Genomic DNA, 18,753 nt, shown 5'->3' on the forward strand with positions numbered 1-18,753 from the left:
GGGGACACCACTGCCAGGGCCTGACTTCTGCCATTCCTTATCTACCAAGACCTGATGGTTATCTATGGGACTTGATGAATTTCCTAGACACTCATGTTGTCACTGCTTACCTGGCAGAATTATGACAGCAAAAAAAAAAACAAAACAATTATTGATGACAAGGAAACCATGCTGTAAAGGGAGCTGCAAACCAAAGTTTGGTGGAGCATGGAGTGCCACATATATCCCCATTGCAATGTCTATATTAAATAAAGCAATCTGAATTTTGCTGAATATTGAGACCTCTGTTTCTCATTTATAACAGGGACATTCCCAGTGATGCAGCTGCTCTGTGCCAGGGAACAATCCCTTCCCAATATCCCATCCTGTGCCCTGTCCCTCCATCCCTTATCCAAAATCCCTCTCCAGCTCCTGAGTGCTTGGACCCCAAGGGACCAATTTATCCTTTGTACAAATCCTGTTCCTGTCCATGTCCTGGAAGTGTCCCAGGGCTGGGAAGAGCCTGGGACAGTGTGAAGTGGCAGGGGGGGCACTGGTGGGATTCGAGCTCCCTCCCACCCCAGCCATTCCAGGATCATTCTCTGGTCCCATTCCCTGTAGGAGAACAGAGCTGGGCTCCTCCCCCGTGGCTGTTTGTGCATCCCCATCTCCCCACAGCCACAGCACAGCCCACGGATTCCTCCCTAATTGGGGCTGTGCTGTCAGGCTGGATCACGTCAGGGCTCTAATGAGGTTTTGTTGGGAGTGCGCTGGCCCGTGGGCAGAGCTGGGCTGGTCAGTGCCGGGGCTGGGCAGGGCTGGGGCTGGGCAGTGCTGGGGCTGGGCAGGGCTGGGGCTGGGCAGGGCTGGGGCTGGTCTGGTCACTGCTGGGGCTGGGCAGGGCTGGGGCTGGGCAGTGCCGGGATTGGTCACTCCTGGGGCTGGGCAGTGCTGGGGCTGGGCAGTGCTAGGGCTGGTCACTGTTGGGACTGGTCACTCCCGGGGTTGGTCACTGTTGGGACTGGTCACTCCCGGGATTGGTCACTCCCGGGGCTGGTCACTCCCGGGATTGGTCACTCCCGGGATTGGTCACTCTCGGGGCTGGTCACTCCTGGGATTGGTCACTCCCGGGGCTGGTCAGTGCTGGGGTTGGTCACTCCCGGGGCTGGTCACTCCCGGGGTTGATCACTCCTGGGATTGGTCACTCCCGGGATTGGTCACTCCCGGGGTTGATCACTCCTGGGATTGGTCACTCCCGGGATTGGTCACTCTCGGGGCTGGTCACTCCTGGGATTGGTCACTCCCGGGATTGGTCACTCCTGGGATTGGTCACTCCCGGGGCTGTTGGTCACTCCCGGGATTGGTCACTCCCGGGGCTGGTCACTCCCGGGATTGGTCACTCCCGGGGCTGGTCACTCCCGGGGCTGTTGGTCACTCCCGGGGCTGTTGGTCACTCCCGGGGCTGTTGGTCACTCCCGGGGCTGGTGGTCACTCCCGGGGCTGGTGGTCACTCCCGGGGCTGGTGGTCACTCCCGGGGCTGGTGGTCACTCCCGGGGCTGGTGGTCACTCCCGGCTGCCCCCAGGGTGGAGCAGAGCCGCTCTCAGTCCCTGCAGCAGCACAGACACCTCCGGGCTCACCTCTTCTTGTGCTCATCCGGAGAAAAAGGAGAATCCTGCTCATCCTCGGATTTCTGCCGGACGTTGTAGGGAGCCCTAGGGTGGGAGGGAGGGCAGAGCCAGGGTCAGGGAGCTCTGAGCAATCCGAGGGGTTGGCACAAACCCTGTGTCCTCCATAAATCCCTAAAGAACTTTCTCCCTCAGCCCCATTTGGGATCAGAGCCACGAAAAGCTGGGCAGGGAATGCCCCCGGTGCTGCTCTGCCTTCCCCACCTCCAGGAATGCTCCAAACCCAATTAATTCCCTGCTGATAAATCCCCCTCCAGCTCCAGGAGCAGCCCCTGGGACATCCCCTGAGCCCCCTCTGCGCACTCACAGCTTCTTGTAGTCCTCTGTGGTCATCCTGTAGCCCGAGGGGGAGCGGCTCTGGCCCTTCTGGGGGGTTCTGGGGGGACAAAACCCACTCGTGGGAGCTGTGACCTCCCCATCCCTGCCCTGCCCCACCCGGGAGCTCCTCAGCAAGGGGAGATCACCCCAAATATCCCCACTGGGGTTGCAGGGGGTGCTGCTCCATGGCAGGGCAGCCTTTGGCTCCTTTTAGGATTTGGGGTTGGGATTTGGGGTCTGCTCTGCTTCCCCCGGGGGCTGATGTGGATTTCCTCCTGTGGGATGGAGCTGCTGAGTACCAGGATCAGAGATAGAAGGGAAAAGGGAAAAAGGGAAAAAAAGAGAAATGGAAAAAGGGAAAAAGAAATGGAAAAAGGGAAAAAGAAATGGAAAAAGGGAAAAAGAAATGGAAAAAGGGAAAAAGAAATGAACAGAGGAAAAGAGGAAAAGAGGAAAAGAGGAAAAGAGGAAAAGAGGAAAAGAGGAAAAGAGGAAAAGAGGAAAAGAGGAAAAGAGGAAAAGAGGAAAAGAGGAAAAGAGGAAAAGAGGAAAAGAGGAAAAGAGGAAAAGGCTTCCAGCTTTGCAAGGTTTCCCTGGGATTTGTTTTCCCCCCACACTCCAAATTATTTCCCAAATTAACCCCAAGTAAAATGGACAGCCAGACCTCTCAGCATTTTTTAGGGATTATGGGGAGCTCTGGGAGCTGCCAAAGCAAGGGGATGAGTGTTGAAAAATCTCATTTTCATGGAGGGGGACAAAGGGGGGGACAAAAGGGACACTCCTACTTTTTCTGTGCCTGGCTGGAAGGTGAAGAATCAGGTGAGCTCTTGTCGATGGTCCTGGTGAACACCCCCCTGGGGAGGGAAGGGAGGCACATCTTAAATTTTTGGCTGGCAAAAGTTTAGCAAAAGCTCAAAGCAGGGGTGGAACTGGGGTGCTCCCAGAATCCAGGAGAATTTTAGAATTTTCCCTGTTTTTGTCTCCTGATCCAGCTGTCATCTCTCCCATCCCACACCCACCTGATGAGGTATCCAGGCTGGGGCTTGGGGGCTGAGGACCTGTGCAAAGAACAGGAAACAGGGATTAAAAAACACAGGGAAAATTGGAAAATTGAAAAATTTCACATCCACGTGGATGTCAAAGCAAAAATCCAGCTGAGCAGGCCTGGAGGGATCCCACAGCTGGAGGGGTTTAAAATGAATAATCAGCAGAATGAACTCAAATAAGGATTTTTTATAGGGGAAGTGAATTTTGGAGTGAGCCAGTTAATATTAGCCAGGCTGGCAGTGCTCTCTGCAGGGGGAAATCAGATGTGATGCAGACCCTGGTTATTTTATCAGGATAAAATAATTATATTATATAATATTTTATATATATATTATTATATATAATATAATAATAAAGAAATAAAATTATATAATTATATAATTATATTCCAAGGATATTTTATTTCCAGGAGCTCCACCCCAGCTCCTCTCAGGGTGCATTCCCAGGGAGGGAGCACAGAGTGTCTGAGCAGGAGGGGGAGAGCTGGGAAAAGGAGGCAGGAAGAGGGCAGAGCTCTCCCACTGGAGTGATCCCTCTGAATTTATGTCATCCCTCTGAATTTATGTCATCCCTCTGAATTCAAGACTTTTCCTTCTGAATTAAAAAGTGATCCCTCTGAATTCCAGAGTTATCCCTCTGAATTCAAAAATTATCCCTCTGAATTAAAATGTTATCCCCGTAAATTCAAGTTATCCCCATAAATTCAAGAGTTATCCCTCTGAATTTCAAAGTTATTCCTCTGAATTCAAGTGATCCTTGTGAATTCAAAATTTTTCCCTCTGAATCGAAGGCGTTCCTCTGAATTCAAGTTTTCCCTCTGAATTTCAAAACCATCCCTCTGAATTTCAAAATTATCTCTCTGAATTTAAAAACCATCCCTCTGAATTTAAAAATTATCCTTCTGAATTTAAAAATTATCCCTCTAAATTTCAAAATTATCCCTCTAAATTTCAAAATTATCCCTCTAAATTTCAAAATTATCCCTCTAAATTTCAAAATTATCCCTCTAAATTTCAAAATTATCCCTCTAAATTTCAAAATTATCCCTCTAAATTTCAAAATTATCCCTCTAAATTTCAAAATTATCCCTCTGAATTTCAAAATTATCCCTCTGAATTTCAAAATTATCCCTCTGAATTTCAAAATTATCCCTCTGAATTTCAAAATTATCCCTCTAAATTCCAGCCATCCCTCCATCCCTGTCAGGAGCCATCCCATGCTCTCCCCAGGCAGGAGCTGAGGAGGGCCCAGAGCCAGAGTTACCTGTCCTGCTGGGGAGCAGCAGCTCTGGGGGCTGGGGGACTCCCAGCAGCTGGGCCAGACCTGGGGAACAGGACACACAAGGGTTAAATGATTGCTGAGCAGAACCAGGGTGGGTGTGGAGAGAAGAGGGAGGATTTGGGATGGGGATTGTTCCTGTCTTGGGGTGCAAAGCAGGATGTGGCAGAAATGTGAATTCTGTCCCATCTGTTAAACCATTGGGGCAGTGACCCTGATCTCCTGGCACACATTATCTGCTCATGGGCCATCTTTAAACCAGCTGGGCAATCATCTTTATCTTCCCACAGCCCATCCTCCCTCCAGGAGATATCTCCTGTTCATGGCCACTGAGTCCCAGGGCATGACTGATAAAATTCCATCATCCCACTGGGAGATGCTCCAGCCAGGGGAGCAGCCAAGCCTTTCCTACCCAGATAAAAACTGAGATTTGGGACACCAAGGCACCTTCTTTCCACTGGATTCCAGAGGAAAACCAGACCTTTCCACATCATCCCTGGAGCTTCAGAGGAAACTGCACCTTCTCCAGGAGCACTGCTCCAGCTGAACCACATCTGCCCCTGCAGGAGGATGCAGCCACCATTGAATGGGACTGTGCCAACACCCTGACTGACTGATGGGTGTCAGCTTGGATTCTGACTCTGGCAGGGCTGGGATTGTTCTGTGTAATACTGCATTTCTATTTTAATTTTCCTAGTGAAGAACTGTTATTCCTAATTCCCATCTCTTTGCCTGAGAGCCCCTTAATTTCAAAATTACAATAATAATTTGGAGGAAGGGGGTTCACATTCTCCAACCCTAACCCTAACCCTCTCCCCTGGGCACAATTTGGCTTCACAAAACTCTGCAGCTCTCCTGGATCCCCCAACCTCTCCTTGCTGCTGGGTTCCAGCTCCAGCAGGAAACATTTCTCTGCCTTCATCAGGAACCATCAGGAGCAGCAATTCCTCTGCTGGCACCACGGGGACCCCAAAATTTGTCACAGCACATCTTGTGCAGCTCTGGAGAACCCAGAGCTCCCTTTGGGCAATGCCAACACAAACACAGGGTTTGGATCAATGATCCTGTTGGTCCCTTCCAACTTTGGGAATTCTGGTGGATAAAACCAGCACTGAGAGATGAAAGAAGCAATGGGAAGAATTCTGCTGATTGATGAATTAAAAATAAAATTAAAAAAAAAAATATATATATATATATTTGTCTTTACAAATATACTGTAGGTTTGCTGATAATGGCAATTGGATATTGAAAGATGAAAGAAGCAATGGGGGGAAAATTATTAATTCTATAAGAATTAAAAATTAATTTGTCTTTCCAAGCAAACTGCTGTATAAAGCCAGCACTGAGAGAGAAAAGAAACAATGGGAAGGATTCCACTGATTGGTGAATTAAAAAATAATATTTGCCTTTACAGATAAACTGAGAAATGAAATTGGGTATTGAAAGATGAAAGAAGCAATGGGGGAAAAAGATGAACTTTGTAAGAATTAAAAATTCAAAGGGAGGGCTGTACATTAGAGGGGAATCTCAGGTGTCAGGTGTTTTTGTCAGGTGTCAGCAATGGGGAAAGAGAGAGGGAAATGCGGATGGAAATTGGGATAAAAAGGGAGACGAATCCTCCAAAAATCTGAGCGTTCCCAGGGCCTCTCCCTTTATTGAAATAAAGCAAAAAGGACTTTTCCGCCTCCTTTTCGGCCACAACCCCTGGTGTCCGTGTGCTAGCTCCCTGAGGAGAAGGAATTTCTCACGTTTCCTCGGGGTCGGGGCGCGGCTGGATCCAGCTGCGGTCCCCGCGCAGCGCGGTGCGAACCTTCATCTGCCGGATGATCCTGCGCCGATCCTCGTCCGTGCCGGGCAGGAGCGCGCCTGGGAGCGGGGACAGCGCTCAGGGACAGCGGGGAGCCCCCCGATCCTCCCAGCCCCGGGGGATGCCCCAGCGCTGGGGAGGATGGGGATGGGGATGGGGATGGATCGGGATTGGCACCACTCAGGGGAACCCTGGTGGGGGATCCAGAATCCTGGAAACCCTGAAACCTTGGAAGCCCAAAAACCTGGGACCCCAAAAAAACTGGAAATCCAGAAGCCTTGGGACCCCAAAAACCTTGAAACCCCTGAAACCTGGGAACCTCAGAAGCCTTGGAACTCCTGAAACCTGGGAATCCAGAATCCTGGGAACCCCTGAAATCCCCAGAATCATGGGGACCCAAAAACCTGAGAACCTCAGAAGCCTGGGAATCCAGAATCCCAGGAACCCCTGAAACCCCAAAAAACTGGGACCCCAAAAACCTTGAAACATAGAAGCCTGGAACCCCAGAAACCTGGAAATCTCAGAAACTGGGGACCCCAAAACCTGGGAACCCCTGAAACCTGGGAATCCAGAATCCTGGGAACCCCTGAAATCCAGAAGCCTGGAAACCCCAGAATCATGGGGCCCAAAAACCTGAGAACCTCAGAATCCTGGGAATCCAGAAACATGGAAACCTCAGAAGTCTGGAAATCCAGAATCCTGGAACCTCAGAAACCTGGAAACCCCAGAATCATGGGACCCAAAAACCTGGGAACCCCAGAATCCTGGGAATCCAGAAACCTGGAAACCCCTGAAACCTGGGAACATCAGAAGTCTGAAAATCCAGAATCATGGAACCCCTGAAACCAGGAACCCAAAAATCTGGAACCCCAGAATCCTGGAAATCCAGAAACATGGAAACCATAGAAGCCTTGGGACCCCAAAAACTTTGAAACCTTGGAATATAGAAGCCTGGGAACCCCAGAAACCTGGAACCCCAAAACCTGGAAATTCAGAAGCCTGGGAACCCCAGGAACCAGGAACCCAAATTCCTGGGAACCCCTGAAACCTGGAAATCCAGAAATCTGGGATTTTGGAGCTTTCTGATACTGACCCCCTGGAGAACTCTGCTTTTGATTGGAGAAGGCTCCCAAATTTGAGTGGTGGAGTTAAAATCACAAATTGTAATTGAATAGAAATGTGGGATTTCACACGGTGAAGGGTTTTAAATTTGATTTTTTATAATACAGTAATAGGTATGGGAGGAGATGGAGGATTTTGGGTGTTGTTTCTTTCTGTCTTCCTTCTTCATGATTTCAGGAAGTTTTTGGTTGTTCAGTCAGTGCTGCACTGAGGGTCACAGGAGTTTGTTTATTGGGTCAAAAGTATAAATAATATAATTCTCTATTGGACTATTTAGCTTTAAAAGTCTTTGTAACTAAATTAATTTTCCTGACTTTTAGCTGGTGGCTGGAAGTGTTGCTGAACTCTTTGTACTTTAGATAAGATTTAATAAACAACCAAACCCAAAATTCATCTCCTTCATGTTTTTAATCCTGAAGACAGGAGAAAATGAAGACAAGGCACTAATTAAATGGTGCAGTTCCCACATTTACACCTGGCCTGTGCCAGCAGGGAATTCCAGCAGCTCCAGATGGGATGAGGAAAACCCAGGAGAGGCTTTTTTTTTTTTTTTTTTTTAAGGAATTACCTTTAGCAACACCCAGGGACATCATGGTCTCAGCAGCACCTTCCCCTTCTGCCACTGCTCACAGCAACCCTGGGAGAAATGGAGAGGGGGATAAAACAAAAATAATAAATAAAATAAAAATAATAAATAAAATTAAAATAATAAATAAATAAATAAATAAATAAATAAATAAACAAACAAACAAATAAATAAATAAATAAATAAAAATATCAGGTGTGGTGTAAAAACCTGGCAGGCGTGGGGAGGTTCTGGGATTTCTCCCCATCCATGAAGCTGCAGCATCAAGGACAGGGAAAACCAAACCCAGCTGTGCCTGAGGTGTTTTTCCAGGAGGAAAGTGCAGAAGTCACCCAGGTGGGGCTGACCCTCAGAACCCACAGAGCTGAGTCCTCCAAAAATCTGAGACACCCCAGGGGAAAACCCCAGGGGCTCTCCCTTTATTTGAAAAAAGTAAAAGGATTCCTCTGCCTCCTTTTTGGACATAAATCTCTGCTGTTTGTGGGTTAATTTTCCTGAGAACAGCAATCCTACAAACCCACAGCAGTGAGAGGAATGAGGGATTTGTCTTTCCAAACAAGCTGGTGGGTAAAACCAGCACTGAGAGAGAAAAGAAACAATGGGAAGGATTCCACTGATTGATGAATTAAAAAATAATATTGGCCTTTATAGATAAACTGAGAAATGAAATTGGGTATTGAAAGATGAAAGGAGCAATGGGGGAAAAAGATGAATTTTGTAAGAATTAAGAATTCAAAGGAGGGTTGTACATGAGAGAGGAATCTCAGGTGTCAGGTGTTTTGGGAGGTCTGGAGCTCTCAAGTACCTCAGCAATGGGGAAAGAGAGAGGGAAATGTGGATGGAAATTGGGATAAAAAGGGAGGTGAATCCTCCAAAAATCTGAGAGATCCCAGGGGAATGCCCCATGGCCTCTCCTTTTATTCAAATAAAGCAAAAGGACTCCTCTGCCTCCTTTTTGGACATAAACCTCTGGTGTTTGTGGGTTAATTTACCTGAAACCATCAACAATGTGCCTCACACAGAGGGAGTGTGGGAGGTTCTCAACCTCTGATGCTCTGTGGCACCAACTCCAGAGCTTTAGGCTGCTACTCTGTCAGGTTATCTTCTAAATAAGCACAGCAGCTAATGGATAAAAATGTTATTTATTACAAAGCACATCAGTCTCAAAAGGCAAACAGACAAGCAATGGCAAAGCAGCAGCAATAAGCCAATAGTAAAAGCACCAACTCTCCCAATAAAACTCTTATACAGGATTTTTCCAACAAGCTCAGACACAAACTCAGACCACCACTCCTTAACCTGTTAGAATTCTAATTTCTTAGCACACCAGGTTGTGTATAGAACTACTCATACAATCTATCTTGTTCTGAGAAATATCAGCAATATTCTTACTACAGCCCTGTTATGACTAAGTCCTGTCTGCAGCTGTGGGCCTGGAGCCTCCACTGAAGATTTCAGTGTGTTTCAACCTTCACTAGAACTCTCACTGCCACTGTGGAATCTAAACCTTTCACTTACTAAAAGCATTAGTATCACCCTAAAACTTACTGACTTACTTCTACTCAGATGTTTACTTTATGTGTGAGTGGCTTAATGCACTTCAATCCACCCAAAGGCTTTAATTCAATCCCTGCCCTCTGATTTCTGAGGAATTCAGAGACTTTCCTGATTTGCTGCCTCCAGCAGGTGTGCACAGTGCCAAGCAGGGTTATCCCCCCACCCATCACTGTTCAGGAATCCCAGGGGAGCCCTGCCCACGCTGCTCTGGGTGCTGTGCTCACCTCCAGGCTCTGCTCCCAGCCCTCCCAGGATCCCTGCCCTGCTCCTGGGCTCGTTCCCAGGATCTGGCCACCAACCCCAAAGCTGCCAGCAGCACCCAGGGCAGCCATGCAGAAAATTCTCCTGCTCTGAGGATAATTGCTGCCTGCTCTGACCTTCACAAGCCTCAAATTGAAACGTGTTTAAATCCTTCCTCTGAGGCTCCTCACGCCTGCTGAGGGTTTTTTCCTCCAGCCCCATCCCCAGTGGGGCAGGTCCCCCCTTCAGGTGGAAGGTGGGGTTTGGATGAGGCAGGTCCAGCTTTTGGAATCCCACAGAAAGCACAGAAAGCTTTTCCTTTGGCTCTGGGCCGGGTTTGTGCCCCAGCTCCAGAGCCTGGCACTGCCCAGCAGGGCACAGGATCGGGTTTCTGTGCCCGGCACACAATGCAAACCTTGTCCCTGCTGCCACCTGAGATGGGACAGCCCGGGCTGGAGGAGCCAGGCAGAGCCAAATTAACTCATTAACCCAGCCAGAGCCAAATTAACTCATTAACCCAGCCAGAGCCAAATTAACCCATTAACCCAGGCAGAGCCAAATTAACTCATTAACCCAGCCAGAGCCAAACTAACCCACTAACCCAGCCAGAGCCAAACTAACCCAGTCAGAACCAAACTAACCCAGCCAGAGCCAAACTAACTCATTAACCCAGGCAGAGCCAAATTAACCCTGAAAGAGCCAAACTAATCCAGTCAGAGCCAAACTAACTCATTAACCCAGGCAGAGCCAAACTAACCCTGCCACAGCCAAATTAACCCAGCCAGAGCCAAACTAACCCAGTCAGAGCCCAACTAACCCAGCCAGATCCAAACTAACTCATTAACCCAGCCAGAGCCAAACTAACCCAGCCAGAGCCAAACTAACTCATTACCCCAGTCATAGCCAAATTAACCCAGGCAGAGCCAAATAAACCACAACCAGAGCCAAACTAATCCATTAACTCTGCCAGAACCAAATTAACCCAACCAGAGCTAAATTAACTCATTAACCCAGCCAGAGCCACATTAACTCATTAACCCAGCCAGAGCCAAACTAACCAATTAACCCAGCCAGAGCCAAATCAAGCCCTGACTCAGCCAGGTTTCTAAACTCAAGCTATGAACAATCAGGAATTCAATAATTGAAAGAGTCCAGGCAGCCTTAAACCCGACCTTAAACCCAGCCCTAAACCCGACCTTGAACCCAATATGTGTGTATATATATATACATATATATGATATATAAATATATAAATCATATATATATAAAGTATATAAAATATATAATATATAATATATATACACTATATATAATGTATATATAATATATATACAATATATACAATGTAAATATATTTTATATATATATTTTATATCTATTTTTATATTTATACATTTGATATATATTCTATATGTATTATATAGATATATATTTTATATACTTATTTACATATATTATATACATATTTTATATATTATTTTATATATTATATATATTATACATATTATATATATTAATATATATAATTGATATCAATTCTATATATTATATAGATATATGTTTTATACATATTTATATATTATATATATTTTATACATATTTATATATTATATATATTTTATATGTAATATATATTTATATATTTGATATATATTCTATATATATTTCATATATATTTGATATATAACATATATTTATATGTATTTTTATATTTTATATATATTTTATATATATTTTATATATATTTTATATATATTTTATATATATTATATTTTTTTATTATATATATATATGTATAATTACAAAATAAATAAAATACTCTAACCAAAAGCTCCTGAGCTGGGGAGGGAGGAGATCCCGGCTTCCCCCAGCTCATCCTGTCCCCGAGCAGGGGGTGGCACAGGGAAATTATGGGATGGAGCAGGGACAGAGGGAGGGGCTCGCTGTCCTCTGTGCCAGCTCTGCCACTCCTTCCCTGATCCGGGAGAAAGAAAACAGGGCAGGGAGGGAGGGAGGGATCCCCACCGCAGGGAAAAGTTTTGTTTTTTGGTTTTTTGGGTTTTTTTTTGGGAAGATGTGGGGCAGGGAAAGAATTGGAGATCGCACAGGTGCGACCAAAGCCCAGAAGTGAAGCTCAGCCTCAGCCTCGCTGCTGTAGGGATCCCAGCCCTGCAGAAATCAGCCCCAAAATCCCGCAATAATCCCAAAAAATTTCATTAAAAAAATCACAAAAAAAATAAAAAAAAACCACCCACAGAAAAAAAATTCCCCCCCAAAAAAATCACCAAAAAAAAAAATCATAAAAAAATCACAAAGAAATCAGAAAAAAATCAGAAAAAATCATGAAAAAAAAAATCAAAAAAATCAGAAAAAAAAAATCAGAAAAAAATCAGAAAAAGTCACAAAAATATCACAAAAACCGACAAAAAATCACCAAAAAAAAAAAAATCACAAAAAAAAAATCAGAAAAAAAAAATCAGAAAAAACCCCACCAAAAAATCACAAAAATCACATAAAAATCATTAAAAATCACAAAAAAAACCCACAAAAAAACCAGAAAAAAATCACTAAGAAACCCCACCAAAAAAATCACCAAAAAATCACCAAAAAAATCATCAAAAAAATCACAGATAATCACAATAATCACATAAAAATCACAAAAAATCACAAAAAATCCCCCAAAAAATCTGAAAAAAATCACAAAGAAACCCCACCAAAAAATCACCAAAAAATCACAAAAAAATCACAGATAATCACAAAAATCACATAAAAATCACCAAAAAAATCACCAAAAAATCACAAAAAAATCACAAAAAAAATCACAAAAAAAATCACAAAAAAAATCAGAAAAAAATCAAACCCCACTAAAAAATCACCAAAAAAATCACCAAAAAAAATCACCAAAAAATCACAGATAATCACAAAAAATCACATAAAAATCATAAAAAAAATCACAAAAAATCCCCCAAAAAATCTGAAAAAAATCACAAAGAAACCCCACCAAATAATCACCAAAAAATCACAAAAAAATCACAGATAATCACAAAAATATCACATAAAAATCACAAAAAATCACAAAAAAAAAAATCACAAAAAAACCAGAAAAAAATCACAAAGAAACCCCACCAAAAAATCACCAAAAAAATCACCAAAAAATCGCAGATAATCACAAAAAATCGCATAAAAATCATTAAAAAATCACCAAAAAAATCACAAAAAAATCATAAAAAAATCACAAAAAAAAAAAAAAAAAAAAAATCACAAAAAAATCACCAAAAAAAAGAAAAATCACAAAAATTCACAGAAAAATCCCAAAACCACACACAGAAAAAATAAAATAAAATAAAACCGCACAGAACCCCCATGTCCCCGGGCAGCGGGAGGATTTAGAGGGTCCTTTGCCCCCCAGCTCAGCCCTACCTGCGCTCCCAGGTGAGATGGGCGCTCCGAGCCGGCCCGGCACAGCTGAGCCTCACCTGCGGCACACCTGAGCCTTACCTGGCGGGGGGGCGGGGCGGGGAAGCCGAGCCCTGTTTTGAGGAGGAGATTTGGGTGTGTTCTGCCCTTCGGGGGAACCGAACAGGTTTCTCCATCCCGGCACGGGCTCCGCTCCGCATTCCTGCCATTCCCCAGCCCCGTGGGCCACCGGCACAGCCCCCGTGGCGAGCAGCGGCCACCACGGTCCCAGCGCTGTTTGTAATTAGCCCCGGAGGCTGATTAGGTCATTAAGAGGCCCCCAGGTGTGATAATGGCAGGAAATTGCCGGGCATTCCGCTCTCCTACTTTTATTTCACTTTTTAATTGCTCCGGTCGCCGGAGGAGGGGACAGGTGGCACTGCCAGGCGCTGGGACGCGGTTTTTGGCTGTCCCCAAAGCCTGGCAGCTGGGGGTGGGGAGAGCCAGAGAATCCCAAACTGGTTTGGGTTGGGGAATCCCAAAATCCCGCCCAGTGGCACCTCTGGCATGGCAGGGACACCTCCCACCATCCCAATGTCCAGCCTGGTCTGGGCACTGCCAGGGATCCAGGGGCAGCCTTTCCATGCCCGGAATCCCTTCCCAAAATCCCAAAATCCATCCCTGCCCATTCCCTGTGCCCTGTCCCTCCAGCCCTTGTCTCTCCAGCTCTCCTGGAGCCCCTTGAGACCCTGAGCTCTGCTGGATCCTTCTCCTGTCCTGTGGATTTCTCTGATTTATTCCAGCAGCTCCCTGGATTCCTCTGGGTTTATCCCAGCAGCTCCCTGGATTTCTCTGGTTTATCCCAGCAGCTCCCTGGATTTCTCTGGGTTTATCCCAGCAGCTCCCTGGATTTCTCTGATTTATCCCAGCAGATCCCTGGGTTTATCCCAGCAGCTCCCTGGATTCCTCTGGGTTTATCCCAGCAGCTCCCTGGATTTCTCTGATTTATCCCAGCAGCTCCCTGGATTTCTCTGGGTTTATCCCAGCAGCTCCCTGGATTCCTCTGATTTATCCCAGCAGTTCCCTGGATTTCTCTGGATTTATCCCAGCAGATCCCTGGATCTCTCTGGGTTTATCCAGCAGCCCGGGGGGTGCTGAAGCCCCAGCCCATCCCAGCAGGATCCCCTGCTCACAGTTCAAGTCCAGGAATGCTGAGGCTGGAGCAGCTGGGAAGGAAAATTCCTGCTGTGTCCCCTTGGGTGTGCGGGGGGGTGATGGGCAAAGATCCCACTGATCACATCCCAAGGATCCCACGGATCCCATCCCATCCCATGGATCTCATCTCATCCCATGGATCCCAACTCATGGATCCCATCCTATCCCATGGATCCCACTCCATCCTATGGATCTTATCTCATCCCATGGATTCCATCCTATCCAATGAATCCCATCCCACTGGTCCCATGGATCCCACCCCATGGATTTCATCTCATCCCATGGATCCCATCCCAAGGATCCCATGGATTCCAACTCATGGATCCTATCCTATCCCATGGATCCCACTCCATCCTATGGATCCCATCCTAATCCATGGATCCCATCCTACTGGTGCCATGGATCCCACCCCATGGATCCCATCCTATCCTATGGATCCCATCCAATGGATTACATCCCATGGATTCCATCCCATCCCACAAATCCCATTCCATGGATCCCATCCTATCCCATAGATTCCATCCAATGGATTCCATCCTATCCCATGGATCCCATCCCTGTATCCCATCCCATTGATTCCATCCCACTGATTCCATGGATCCCATCCCATGGATCCCATCCCACCGATCCCCTCCCCTGGATGTGCCCGAGCCGCTGCCCCATCCCTCCCCCCGCGGCACAGGCAGGATCCATCCGGGATTTTCAGCCGTTCCCTCCATCCCCGGGGCTCGGCTGGGCTCTCAGATAAGCCGGGCTCTGCAGAGCTCGGGGTTCAGGGTTGATCCTGGCTCAGATAAGCCGGGCTCTGCAGAGCTCGGGGTTCAGGGTTGATCCTGGCTCAGATAAGCCGGGCTCTGCAGAGCTCGGGGTTCAGGGTTGATCCTGGCTCAGATAAGCCGGGCTCTGCAGAGCTCGGGGTCCAGGGGTGGTCCCGGCTTAGATAAGCCGGGCTCTGCAGAGCTCTGGATCCGGGGCTGGTCCCGGCTCAGATAAGCCGGGCTCTGCAGAGCTCGGGGGTTCAGGGCTGATCCCGGCTCAGCTAAGCCAGGCTGTGCAGAGCTCGGGGGTCCGGGGTTGATCCTGGCTCAGCTAAGCCGGGCTGTGCAGAGCTCGGGGTCCGGGGCTGGTCCCGGCTCAGATAAGCCGGGCTCTGCAGAGCTCTGGATCCGGGGCTGATCCCGGCTCAGCTAAGCCGGGCTCTGAAAAGCTCGGGCTCCGGGGCTGGTCAGACCCTTCCTGCCCGAGCATCCTCTGCCCCGGGCTCGGCTGACTCTGCAGTTTTATTTTGGGCAAGCGCTGAGTCACGGCTTAGCCGCGGCTTAGTCCGGGTTCTTCCCTGGAATAACAGTGAGTAAGAACCCGGCCTGGCCAGACCTGCAGGGACACACTGGCTTTACCCAGTGGGAACAGTGTGTTCTGTGCTGGGTGAGCAAAATCTGGGAGGAAAAAACCCTAAAAACCCAAAAAACAAAATTAAAAAAATTCCCCCCCCCAAAAAAAAAAAACAAAAAACAAAAAAAAAAAAAAAAAAAAAAAAAACAAACAAAAAAAAACAACAAAAACAAAAACCACCAAAACAAACAAACAAAACAAACAAACAAACAAACAAAAAAAACCACCCCAAAAAACCCACCCCAAAAACACTAAAAAAGGAGAAAAAAAAATAAAAAGGGAAGAAAAAGGAAGGTATTTGTTATGAACATCTCAATCTCAACCAGACATGGATGAGCAGCTCCCAGAGCTGATCCCAGGTCACTGCTGGATGAGGAGATGCATCCCCACAGTGAGGGCAGCAGGAAAGGGAATTTTCCCATTTTCCCAGTGGATCTGGCTGGAGTCCCTCCTCAGGTAGAGCCAGGTCTGAGCAAGGTCCTGTCTCCCATCCCAGCCCCAAACCTTCTCCAGGACACACACACACACACTCCTGCAGCACAGCAGAGCAGGAAAATGAGCAGGAGAACAGGGAAAATCAGTTTTTTTCTCCAGCTCCTGTTACAAACAGGATTGCTATAAAGTAAATTTCAGTGACTTGACCAGGAAATGGATTTTCATGGCATCTCTTCCCAAGGGAAGCACCAAGATCCCTTTTCTCATGGAGATGTGCCCCAGCTGATGCTGTTTCTGTGACCCCGCAGCCCATCCTGCCTGCACATTTTCTGGCAAAGGGATTTTTACCAAACCATTCCTGTGGCAGTGGTGACTCCTGGCACTCTCCCAGCCCAGCCTGTTTTTGGGCAGCATCCTGGGACACTTCAGAGTTTCCTGCCATGAGAAGTGCAGAGAGCTGCTCTGGGCCGTTTCCTGCTCTGCCCCTCCCAGTGCAGCAGGTGAGTAACCCTGCAGTGCTGTGGCCTTGGCAGAGCTGCCACCAAGCCCCAGAGCTGAGCTGTGATGAGTCTCAGGGTGTAGAACCACTACACCCATTAGTTATGAGGGAACCCAACTGGTTTTTCATGAGGTGTCACCTCCCTAACAGCAGCATTGTCTGTCCCCAGCCATTCCCTGCTGGAGCTCTGTGAGCTGCCCCTGCTCTGGGACACACCTGCAGCTCAGCACTGACACTAAATGCTGCTGTCAGCAGAGCCAGGGCACCCCAAACCCACTCTGGCTGTGATAATTGATACATGATTCGTGCTAATCATAGAAATTTTGGAGTTTGTATCAACCAGAATACTTCAAATAAGAAAACATGGACCTAGATAAAGGGAAATGTATGATTAAAGCCACTCTGTTTAAATCCTCCTGTTATGAATGTTGTATATTGAATATTGTACACCAGTTTGGAAAAGAAAAAAAAAAAAGGGTTTTCCACAGCCTGAAAGGTTTTTTTGCAGAATCAGATTTCCTGCCTTTGTGTGATCAATCACAAATTACCTGCTAAAGATCAGAATTCCCACTTGTTCTGTTTTTTATCCACCAAGACCAGATGGTTCCATGACCAATTGTCCCCAGAGCTGTCCCACAGAAGTTTGGAAGTTTATTTGAGCAGCACTGCTCACCTTGCAGAATTATTACAACAAAACAACAATTATTGATTCCTACAAGGAAAACCATCCTATAAAAAGGGAGCTGCAAACCAAGGTCAGGCTGTGACCCCTCGTGTTTTCCCCAGCCCTGCTTGTTCTGTCTATATAAAACAAACCAATCTCAATTTTGCTAAATTTATAACATGGAGCAAGCAGGGAGATGCTGATCTGTCCTCAGCAGCTGTGCCAGGTCCTTGCAGGTTCTGAAGCACAGCAGCTGCTCCTCCCCTGCCCTGGCAGGGCCTGGCTTGCACCACTCTCCCCTGTGGGCCTGGCAGCAGCAGGGGGTTGCACAAGCACCAGTGAAACTGGGGAGGGAACTGGGAGCTGTGGGAATGCCCTGCTGCTCCCTTTCCAGGGCACAGACCAGCCCAGAATGCTGAGCTGCAGCCCTGCAGAGTGCCCTGGGTGGCTGGGTCTGGAGGTGCCCCATTTGCAGGGTGCAGATGTCACACTGCTGCTGAATCCCAGCGTGGTTTGGCTTGGAAGGGACCTTAAATCCCATCTGGTTCCACCTCCCACTGTCCCAGACTGCTCCCAGCCTGGCCCTGGGCACCTCCTGCACACCCCTGGGTGCCCTTTGTGCTGCCTGCACATGCAGGGTCATTTCTGACCTGCTTTTATCCAATTACACCCAAGTCACCCTTTTTTTTCCCTCCCTGAGCTTCCCCCACATTCCAAGGGCAAGACTGAAAGGAATTCCTTGGACAATCCTCCTGAGCAATCTCTGGGAGAGGGGAATGGGGGTTTTGGTTACCTGAACTCCACTTTTAATCCTCTCTGCCTTCCCTCCCTCTCCTTCCTCCAGGACAAGCAACAGAAGATCTCCCTTCATCTCTCCCACTGCCAGAACCAGTCTCAGGTCAGCAAAACGAGGAAGTGCAGCAAGGAAAAGGCAGGAAAGCAGAGAGGGGAGATAAGGAGTTTGATGAGAGTGCTCCAGGGAACTCTTTGAAGTCGTGGGGAGCTCCTGCTGAGGGTTCCTGACAAGGACAGGCTGCACCTGCCTGGGATCCTGGAGCAGCAGTTTCACTTCACACCTCTGCTTGCTGACACACCAAAATCCAGGCTGGGAGCAGAAAAATCCCTGAATGGTTTGGGTGGGAAGGGACCTTAAAGCCCATCCACTGTCCCAAGCTGCTGGAGTAGTGGGAGTGCAATGGGGTGAGCTTTAAGGTCCTTCCCACCCCAAACCATCCTGTGATTCCATAATTCTTCTGAAATTCCAACCACCAGAACTCCCAGGGAGCACAGAGGGAAATTCCAGCTCCAACCTAAACCCCTCATTTAAAACCAAGCCAGAACTGAAGTGCTTAGGAGGATTAGAGGGCAGGGAATATCTAATATACAAGTCACAGGGAATAGCTGGGGGACCATTGCTTTGTATCCATGTCCTTGTGGAAAAGAGGTTTTTTCATGGAATAAGTGGTCAGAGCACCAAAAATCCCCAGGACAGGGCAGGAAGGAGCTTCCCAGGATTTTCCCAGCACTGCAG

General features: G+C 47.2%; 1 protein-coding gene across 6 annotated transcripts in view; it reads right to left on the reverse strand.

Annotated features, from left to right (window-relative positions):
* ZNF185 (zinc finger protein 185 with LIM domain) overlaps positions 1–17,195 on the reverse strand; it is a 35,205-nt gene extending 18,010 nt beyond the window's left edge. For all 6 annotated transcript variants that reach the window (XM_056491201.1, XM_056491202.1, XM_056491203.1 and 3 more), the window contains exons 1-8: positions 17,107–17,195; positions 7,807–7,875; positions 6,058–6,175; positions 4,295–4,354; positions 3,004–3,042; positions 2,770–2,838; positions 1,974–2,042; positions 1,619–1,693 (exon numbers count right to left, since the gene is read on the reverse strand). In XM_056491201.1, coding sequence (XP_056347176.1) covers positions 1,619–1,693; positions 1,974–2,042; positions 2,770–2,838; positions 3,004–3,042; positions 4,295–4,354; positions 6,058–6,175; positions 7,807–7,831 — 455 coding nt within the window. In that variant the 5' untranslated portion in view covers positions 7,832–7,875; positions 17,107–17,195. The remainder of the gene's footprint in view (positions 1–1,618; positions 1,694–1,973; positions 2,043–2,769; positions 2,839–3,003; positions 3,043–4,294; positions 4,355–6,057; positions 6,176–7,806; positions 7,876–17,106) is intronic.
* Between the last annotated feature and the right edge of the window lie 1,558 nt (positions 17,196–18,753).

This window comes from Oenanthe melanoleuca, chromosome 4A (genome assembly GCF_029582105.1).
Source record: "Oenanthe melanoleuca isolate GR-GAL-2019-014 chromosome 4A, OMel1.0, whole genome shotgun sequence".
Taxonomy (NCBI): domain Eukaryota; kingdom Metazoa; phylum Chordata; class Aves; order Passeriformes; family Muscicapidae; genus Oenanthe; species Oenanthe melanoleuca.